At 40.9% G+C, this 9261-nt stretch overlaps 2 protein-coding genes across 3 annotated transcripts; one reads left to right on the top strand and one right to left on the bottom strand.

Moving 5' to 3' along the window:
• Window positions 1-1355: 1355 nt before the first annotated feature.
• plek (pleckstrin) lies at window positions 1356-5123 on the bottom strand. Its single transcript, XM_088304787.1, has 9 exons — window positions 4892-5123; window positions 3591-3746; window positions 3337-3518; window positions 3149-3240; window positions 2893-3077; window positions 2573-2677; window positions 2390-2473; window positions 1858-1927; window positions 1356-1768 (listed from the first exon to the last, which is right to left on the bottom strand). Exons 1-9 carry the CDS (start codon window positions 4931-4933, stop codon window positions 1629-1631), a joined length of 1056 nt encoding a protein of 351 aa, XP_088160913.1. The 5' UTR covers window positions 4934-5123; the 3' UTR covers window positions 1356-1628.
• A 1217-nt stretch (window positions 5124-6340) lies between these two features.
• On the top strand, window positions 6341-8962 carry avpi1 (arginine vasopressin induced 1). Of its 2 annotated transcripts, XM_088303996.1 has the most exons (4): window positions 6343-6486; window positions 6667-6735; window positions 7434-7756; window positions 8095-8962. In XM_088303996.1, the coding sequence occupies exons 3-4, from the start codon at window positions 7434-7436 to the stop codon at window positions 8321-8323; spliced, it is 552 nt and encodes a 183-aa protein (XP_088160122.1). In that variant the 5' UTR covers window positions 6343-6486; window positions 6667-6735; the 3' UTR covers window positions 8324-8962. The 2 variants fall into 2 exon arrangements, with proteins under 2 accessions (XP_088160123.1, XP_088160122.1); XM_088303997.1 differs by lacking the exon at window positions 6667-6735 and having other exon boundaries at window positions 6341-6486.
• The last annotated feature ends 299 nt before the right edge of the window (window positions 8963-9261 follow it).

The raw sequence follows: 9261 nt of genomic DNA, 5'->3' as shown, positions 1-9261 counted from the left end.
TGTTTTTGTTTCCCTTCCCTCTGGGAGGATATTCCAGTTTTCATTCATCTCTTTGTCTATGTTTGCATGAACTGACTTATCGTGGAGGACATTCAACAGAGTTAAATCAATTTTTATTCTGTGGCAAGCCGCAAGCCCGTTTTGTATGGGCACGTCCAGACGGGCTTCTCCGTCGCTCCCAGTGTGACCTTTTTCAAATGACAGTTGGGGAATGATTTGAAGACGCCTTCTTCTCTACTCCAAATTGAAAGACTTGAATGGATTAATTTCGTAACTTTTTGTTGCTGGAGAGGACTTGAAGGTCACTCGAGTTTAATATCGTAATAGCTTGTGTGTATTAATTGAATTAAACAAACCTGAGACGGTCTCATGTCTGAAAAGACAACATACAGTAGATTCAGACTAAAGAATGAGTAGTATTCTTATTTTTCATGATGAACGCCCCTAAAATAACAGTGCTAGTGTATATTCTACAGTTACGATGATATACGTTAATAGGTTTCATTCCCCCTGACCGGTTCACGACACAGGCCTCCCAAATGGCCTTTGGCAATGTGTGGATGAAAAATGTCCCTCACAAAAAGCAACACATACTTATTTCCTCGTAGTGAGTGTACCTAGCCGTCACGCCTCAATTATTCACCACATTTCGTCCTCAAGACGAACACCCCCGTAAAGGCTCTCCTTTTTAATGACCCGGATTGTAAATGTATGCATTTGGAGCTGTCACGATTAAATAAGATTTCACTATCTGTGGATATTATGCTGGGCTTGAAAGAGAAATATTGTTCTCGTTGCCATGGCAACCATTGGCTTGCCTGCTTTCGTGCTCCATATTATTGATGGCCCATGACACCATTGTGTTGCACTTATGGACTTAATGGGTGTTAGCAGGTCTTGTAAGGTGTACTTCAATGACTATGGAACAGAATCCACAGTCATGCATTCATTTGTGAGCCATCATGTTGTACTCGGTAAGACGTTGTTGAAGGCGGAACCTAAATTCAGAGTCCATAAAACCCTCCAGGTGTGTTCCATTTAACAGGCTTGTTGTGACACTTGACAAATATTGGATAGACTTGTAGCGCCCACTTGTGTTTAAAATGGGAAACGCACATGGGTTTATATCCCATTTTCGCGATATATTATTGAACATTTATGCCAGTGTGCACAATTACCCCTTCTGGGCTGCATAATTCTCCATTCATGAGCAAAAACTAGCAACTTGGGTTATCTGTGCTTTTAATGCAACACAAAGCTCATTAAAATATATGGTAAATTTCAGATTCATTCCTAAAATATGTATTAAAAAATGAGGACAGAAATATTTTTCCCAATAAAAATATTCAAATATATTTATTACAAAGCAACTCAAGCGTCATTTAATTTCTAAAATAAAGTAAGCAGCAGACATTGAAGTTTTAACACACTCCCACATTTCCGACCACGAACTGTGAACATGCACGTGAGAACACACTATCTTCGACTTCATGAAAGCGCATCTGAAAAACTAAACATGAGGTGGTAATATCTTTGAACAATTTTCACATAATCTTTGAGTTGCATACGATGCGGACGATTTCCTCTTTGAGCCGCTCCATCCATTAACAAGAGACTGCAGATCAATTCTACTTTCCACTTTTGGACACCTCTTGCACGGCTTCGATCCACTCTTTCCTCTCCTCAGCAGTGGCCGCCTGCAGGAAGTAGTGCGTTTCATCAGAGGTGATGATCTCGAAAAGGTTGCCGTCCACGTCGTATCTTTTGGCTGTAATGGCAGGAGGCAAAAGAATGAAAGGTGAGAAGATATTGAAGAGGGAGGGGGGAAAAAAGGAGAACGAGTGCTTCTCAACCCACCGTCAGGGACGAAATCTACAGCTGTGACCACCGAGCCTCGCAGATAGATGGACCCTAGGGGGTCATCACCCTAAATTGGAAGATTTTATTTTTGTCACGCTTGTTAATTACAACATTTAAAAGCTATTGTCCTTTTATATCCACAAATAAAAATATACCGTTGGTGTATGAAAAGCATTTTTGAAACTGCTAGGAATGCCCTGCTAGCTTAATGCTAACACATATACGAAAACTCCTTATATGGACACACAGTTAGCATCAATAATCACAGCGCTGTAACCATTAAGCAATAAAGTATTTCAGGACAGCCAAGAGAGCAACACATTTATAGACTTTATCCTCTTTGGAAAATGACCAATAATATTGCACATGACTCTTCTTCCATTTGTTTTACTTCCCTTGGCAGCCAAGTCGGACACACCAGGAGCAGCACAATTCATTGAATTGATGCATTTAATCATGGCGCACAAAAAGTTATTCGTCCTTATTTATTTTTATTAAAAACTAAAACAAAATGAAATCCAGTATTTACCTTGGTGGGGTCGTAATAATGCATATAGGCAGGGTCGTTCCTCAAAATGAATTTCCGGACTTTCCAATTTTTACGCTTGTGTCCCTGTGAACATTGGAATTGGAGCAATTACGATTGGAATCTTCATCGACTCACATCGCTCTTGGAATCAAACGCCATCTCAAGTCTTTTGCCTGAACTTACCTGTTTTAGCAAACAACCTTGTTTAACAATATTCCCTCTGAATTCTTCCTTGACAAGAGTGTCCTCATCACTGGAGTAGCCTTCGCAGAAAAATCCGCTGTCTGCCTGCCACAACACAAATGTAATTATTTTTAAAAAAAATACTTGAATGACACACCAAGACTCACTGCTGACTTATCTGACCACATTTGGATGAATCGTGAATCACTATGACTGAGAATTGTTTGATATATAACTTCTTCAATGCTGATTTATTTATTATTTTCTTTTTTAAGCGTCCCCAGCAGAGGTCCGAAACATATCCAATGACATCAACTTACAAAGTAGTAAAAAGCATCGGTCTGATCCAAGAAGACGGACTTCTCCCCGCTCACCGCTCCGTCCTTCGAAAGATCACCGGCGGGATGCAAGAACCCCTCATTCAGGAGCCCCGTGGCTAACATGAGCGCCTCGGGCCTGTTCCGGGCTTTCTCCTTGGAAATGAGCCACTCCACCACCGTGGAACCTTTTATTAGAAAGCATGAAACCGCATCGGCATTAAAAAAAAAAAGGAAGCGTGACAAACAGCAGTGGTACCAGTGAAGCAGTGGTTGAATATTCTGTTCTCTTGCTCCAGTTTCAACTCCTTGACCCCTTCTTCCTGGTCTCTCAGCTGAGCGTACAGCTCACTAACAGAACACAAATGGGGAATTTAGTAAGACCTCATCCGAGATTGTCACCGTTGTTTCTGCTTTTCGTTTTGTGAGGGCTCGTCGCGACCCTACGTCAGGTTGATGGTGTCGGGCAGGCGAATGGAGCGTCTGGTCGACTTGCGGGCGAACTTCTTGCCCCCTTGCAGGCACTGAAGAGCCCTCTTGATGTCCTTCACCCACAGTTCGCGCTCCTCCACGTGTGACGCTTGGAAGAAATGCTCCTGTTTCTTGTGCGTGGTGATCTTGAACACCAACTGAAGAATGACATCAGAGCTCGCTGATGTCCTTTTTCTGTTGCAAGCAATGTGCATGTGACATGGACGTACCGTTCTGTTGCCACAATCCTGACAAGGACTGACGAGCGCGGACCCCTTCAGTGGGATCATCCCTTTGGGAGACTGGTCTGTTTTCTTCTTGTAGAATTCCAGCCCGTCTTCGGACAGCACCACCCACACGGCGGTCCAGTAGTTCAACAGAGATCTCTTTGAGTCACCAAAACGTGACATTTATTATTAGATGAATATTTTTGTTTGTGTACGATATAAGCTTTTGTGCGTAAATGTCAATTTTTTCACATTTGAACTCTCATCCTTTTGTCTTTGAAATCCTGCGTTGGCGTAAATGATTGGTCGTCTCTTGACCACTTCCCCATTTTCAGCTTTTCTGTCTCTGTCCCTTTCTATCGCTCTCTTTTTATGTCAAAGTAAAGCAGATGTGAAACAGCTACCGCAAGAGAGTTGGTGTCATTTTGGTCAAAGTTCAAAATAAAAATGACCTGTTTTTAACTTTCTACTAGACATGCTTGGGAACTTTTTCTTTAGATACTTGAGCCAAAAAAAAAAAAGTAGCACTCCAAAATGGTGACCAGAATTACAATACTGTGTTGTAGTAGACCCAAATCTTTTATTCCTAAAAAGTGCTTGTAATATTAGAAGTCACCGTATAAATTCTGAGTTTTTTGTTTTCAACACTGAGCTTAACTACAGAAAATATACATAAATGTTTGAAAACATTTCTAAAAGATTTTTTTACTTCATTCAAATTCAAATGAACTCTATTTAACGCATTTACTGCACAAGATTTTAGAAAATAAACGTTTTTCGCCTAACTTACAATTTGAACACATTATTCAATTTTTTTGCTTACCACTAGAGGGAGCCCGTCGAATTCTAAAGACGCTCGTCCACACCGTGACCCAATTAAACTTTTGCTGAAACTAAACTGGAATTACTGTTTTACATCAAGGCAAGATTCACATTGATTTGAAATAATTACAGTTCTGTTCTGCTTTCCGTCACATGTCCTTTTATCTTGGCGAACAAGGCAATATCCCCATCTCATGTCGGAGTTGCCTTTTGTCATTTTAGGCCTACAAGAATTGATTGTACAGATAAGCGAGTGAGCTGCAGGCCTTTAAGGTCTTCTAACTAAGCACGATTACACTCAAAACTAAACACAAGCACCCTCGTGATCATGCATGCCTAATTGTTGAGTTGTTTGGGAAAGTACAAATATAATCTTCGCCACATTCTGCTCACGTTTCAGCCTACTCTGGAGTAATTCCATCAAACTTGCCTTCAGTGTGGTCCATTGAATAAAATGGACACATTGAGGTGAATTTTCTTACCTTTTTCACCAAGTATCCCTCCCGGATCTGTTGAGGCTCCATCACAAGTCTATTGCTTTACTGTCACCTCTGTGCTCCTTTTTCTCTAACTTTTTTTTTTTGTTAAGTGCCTGCTTGTCCTCAAAACGACATACAGACAAGTGAACAGGAAGTGGCCTACTGAGTGTGTGTGAGTGTGACAGATGAGCCGGCCATCGACTTCCTCTTTTTTTGACAGCTGTTTCAGCAGATATTTCTATAAATCACTCAGCTTTTGACACTTTTTGGAACATGACTCATTTTACAAGTGGAGTTTATCCATATTGTAGTTTCCCCGCTTCATTGCACGACATAAGCCACACGTATGCTTTACGACAGATAAATATTTGAACTCTTGACACTTTGATGTCAATAGCGTTTTCCTCTGATGATGAAAGACCCTTTTCCTCTTTGTGTTTGCTTTTGGTGGCCGTGACTAATTCGTTTGGAAAATACTGTACACTACTCTGTGATGACTGACAAAAGGCTGACTTTTGGGATGCATGCATTTGCTTACATTTTTTCACTGGTTTCTGTTTAATTGATTGCTGGCTGGCGTTGAGCTAATAAACTGGTAAATTAGTTAAATGACAAAAATGAAGTCAAATGATACAAATATCAATGAATAAAGATATAAATATTTTCCTTGAGTCATTACTGGTGATTTAGTTGTATAATTAAAATACACATAAAAAAGCCAACTACGAAAAATGATTTAACACGCAGAACCTTAAAAATAATTTCTATTAAACAAGCAAAAACAACTAAATAAAATATGATGGATCTTTTTTTTTAAATGTTATTGCAATGCTCATCCTGTATTTGCATCTTGCTTCATACACATTACTGATGCTTTGGTTGTTGATCAATTGTTCAACGCAAGTAATTCAATGGACACTCACTGTAATTAATTGCACAGTCAACCCAATTATTGTTGTTGTAACGCTGTTGTTGCTCCTCTAGAGGTGGCTGTTGAGAATGCACATTTCAACGAGGCGCAACTTTAAGAAAAAGCGTGTTGTGGGAAGTGAATACAAAGAAAAACACACGCAACAGATGACGTCACCACTTTTGTTTGTAAAACATTCATGAAGAAGGGCAGGTTTAATACTTAGAAAACCATTCAACCCTTCACCAGGACGTCCAATATTACAAAATACCAAATAGAATGGCACCGTAATCACACCACAATACACTGACTTTGTCACTGCAAGCGCGCAGGATTCTCATCCCACGTACACTAAACCGACTCGTGCCAGTATTGACGTCAGTGGACGTGACTGACGTATTAACAGAGGCTGTGCCATTCTTACAGCACCCGCCTTTTCAACCACCTGATTGGTCCTTGTAAAACCCCGCCCATTACGATGGTCCCTCTTCTCTCATTGGCTTTTGGTCCAACAGCGATACGAATGGATCACGGAGGAACCAATAGAAATGGTATACGTCACGCACCGTTTCAGCTTCCCTTAAAAAAAAAGAAAAAGAAAAGAAAAACAATTTAGCACAAAGCTGCTTGGCTACATCGATGGGCATGCTACACTAGTGACTACTGTCGATACACTACGATCATTTGGGTAAGTTCATGTCATTTTCAATGTTTGTGTCAGTTTATAAACTGTATGTAAACACTCGTTGAGAATCAGCCAATTATATTGTCTTTGCCTCTGCCTGTGAACGATTGCTTTATCTCGAGAAGCCATATTTTCCAGAATTACAGTAGTATTCGTGGGTCATTTCTGTTGTGTTTTGCAAAGGCCATCAGTAGACTGCAGATAAAAGACACGCGAGAGAAGAGTGGTGAACTTTCATTACATCCCATACACGTAAGACCCCTTAACTTAAACGTTATGTTGCGTAGTTAGCGAACGAGCCTATCTCAAAGAGGTGAATTCAGACTACTTTGAATACACGACCTAACGATGACTGGCCTGATCTCATGTGACCCATTTGAGCTCAGCCTGTTGTCAATGTGTGAGTGATCTGCTCGTGTCCCACTTACAAGCTGCAATGGAACATTCTTTTTAAGTGGAGCAAATCGGGCTTAAGAATCACAGTAGTAGAGCAGAAGAGCTGACGCTGATAGAACGCTATCAAGACCACCTTGGACCTTATAGTGGAACTTGCAAAGTAGACCACAATGCATATTTTATCATATTGTGGCGTGACGTCACAAATTAGGAGCCAATTACTATTTTTTTTCTTTGAGGCAAATATCTTTGGTGCGTCCTTTTTAACATATCAAAAAAGGTGAAGAATCAGAATGCCCTTTATTGACATTACACTCGAGATTGGAGAGCTTCCTTTCTCTTGTGCAACTGTAAAATAAAAAAAAAGAAATAAAAAAAAAACAAAAAGAGTGTTGTAGTTCCGTAGTTCTCACACTTATCTTGTTTGTGTCAGTAGTATTTTTCTGTGATGGTATTAGAAAGAAAAAAGCTCCCAAAATGTGAACTGTCATTTAAATTTACATTCTCTTACAGCAGAGTCCTTGTATGTCATCTTGCACTGTATTTTTTCTCAGATGGACAGCCGGCCCGCATCCCCTCCACCATCTGCGGTGGCCGGCCCCTCCACCTTGTGGCGCCTGGCTGAGAGACGAGCGCGCAAGGCCGGCTCTGGGAACATCTTCAGCAGTGTGAAGCCGTGGCAACTCCAGAGACTTTTCAGGGCTGCCGGCGACCAGGATGCAGAGCAGAGGGCCCATCTGGTTTGGACCAACAGGGATATGACTAAGCTGGCCCAGGCTTTAGTGGGACTCAAGGCACAGAGTCACCGCAGAGGCCTGAGGACGAGCGGGAAGGACACACTGGGCACTCATTGGCTAAGAGCCTTCGCTCATCTCAGGTACAATCACTCTGATTCAGTGGCATAGGAAACCAGGTGCAATTTGTGCGGGACAGGGACTGGGCGAGTAAATGACCGACCACCCAAAAATATTTAATTGCATTTATTAATTACTTAATAATACCACAACAACTATACTGAGTGTGCGTGCGCGTGTGCGTGTATATGCTCTCCATGCAGTGAAGTCGCCACATTACTGCTTGTGGCATTTTGGAGCATTTTATGGAAGGCACAAAACAATTTACAAAAAAAAAGGATTTAGTGTTCCTTGAAGATGCATTTTTAAAAAAAAAAACAAGCTTCAATGTATTTATTCTAGAATATTTTCTTTCATTTAGGATTGGAGAGGGCTTCCCAAGCCGTCAGGAAAAGGACTCCGGTGACGAGACAGATGCTGGGGCTGCGGCTCACAGCAGCGAAAGTCCACGTCAGCACACTACAACAGAGCTACCTACCGGGGCTTCGGTCGTTCAAAACGAGAGCCGAGGCTTCAGAAGGTCAGCCGAGAGACAGAGGAGCGCTGGAGAGAGCGACCCTGACAGATACCTCCACAGAATACAACACTAATGACGTGACATACCTCCAGAGAATACACAGTATCAGTAACTGCGTGAAGAAGTCAGCAAAACCTTCAACAAGAGCACGTTTGATTAACGTCTAGGAAGTGCAATGTATGTGTTCACTGCGGGTTCGCAGTATATCGGCACGGCAGTTTGTTAATACAGTAGTCTTCTGTTTATGATAGTACAGACTTATGCAATATATGTAACTGAGTGCAATGAACCAGTTTGTGCAGCAGCGTGAATACATTTTCGGATCCTGCCGTACTGAACCTATTTTTCATGTGTTTCATATTCCTGGGTTACAACTCATTTTCGATTCACTCGACAAAGTAGACATACTGTCTGCGGAAGCTCGTGTCAAATAACCCAATTAGTCGCCTCTGTGTTATTTATCTTCTTATCAGACTACACGGCTACCCCCATTACTCAACTCATTTTAATACAAACTACTTTATAATTATGACTTTACTACTTATACTGTGGCTTGTGTCGTCTTGCGGATCTCCATCGTAATACGAAGACCCCTTGCACTAGCATAATACATTGCAGATTGTATCGTTGGATTGAAAGAAAACACGACCAACTTTCTGAAATACTTTGAAGTGTAATGTTCAAACCTACACTAATAAAGTGTTTATATTTACTTTCCTGTTTAGTCTTCATATTTTTTTTTTTTAAATTTATTCTTTTAACCAGGCAAAGATGAGTTTGTCTAAACGGAATGCCAGGTGTGATTGACATTCACTAAAAAAAAATTCAATATTAAACTTTGTGGTGGGTTAGAGCATTTGAGCTACATTTACGTTGAAAAAGAATTGTCTTCAATTCACCATTTGTTATTTGTAGTTGTTTCAAACACCAACCTGTATTGTGCCACTACCTTCTTGTTTCCATGTGCTACATTCACACAGCCGCAAACACTTATTGATCATGTCAATAATT

Source organism: Idiotropiscis lumnitzeri, chromosome 9 (assembly GCF_059441095.1).
Source record: "Idiotropiscis lumnitzeri isolate Australia: NSW breed Sydney's pygmy pipehorse chromosome 9, RoL_Ilum_1.0, whole genome shotgun sequence".
NCBI classification, from domain to species: domain Eukaryota; kingdom Metazoa; phylum Chordata; class Actinopteri; order Syngnathiformes; family Syngnathidae; genus Idiotropiscis; species Idiotropiscis lumnitzeri.
This window is presented reverse-complemented; position numbering and strand designations above follow the sequence as displayed.

Coding starts and splice junctions, on each gene's coding strand:
- avpi1 (XM_088303997.1), top strand. CDS start 7,434: ATGGACAGCCGGCCCGCATCCCCTCCACCATCTGCGGTGGCCGGCCCC. Junction 7,757..8,094: donor AGAGCCTTCGCTCATCTCAG/GTACAATCACTC, acceptor TCTTTCATTTAG/GATTGGAGAGGGCTTCCCAA.
- plek (XM_088304787.1), bottom strand. CDS start 4,933: ATGGAGCCTCAACAGATCCGGGAGGGATACTTGGTGAAAAAG. Junction 2,474..2,572: donor AAGGTTGTTTGCTAAAACAG/GTAAGTTCAGGC, acceptor CAATGTTCACAG/GGACACAAGCGTAAAAATTG. Junction 1,769..1,857: donor TGTAGATTTCGTCCCTGACG/GTGGGTTGAGAA, acceptor CTGCCATTACAG/CCAAAAGATACGACGTGGAC.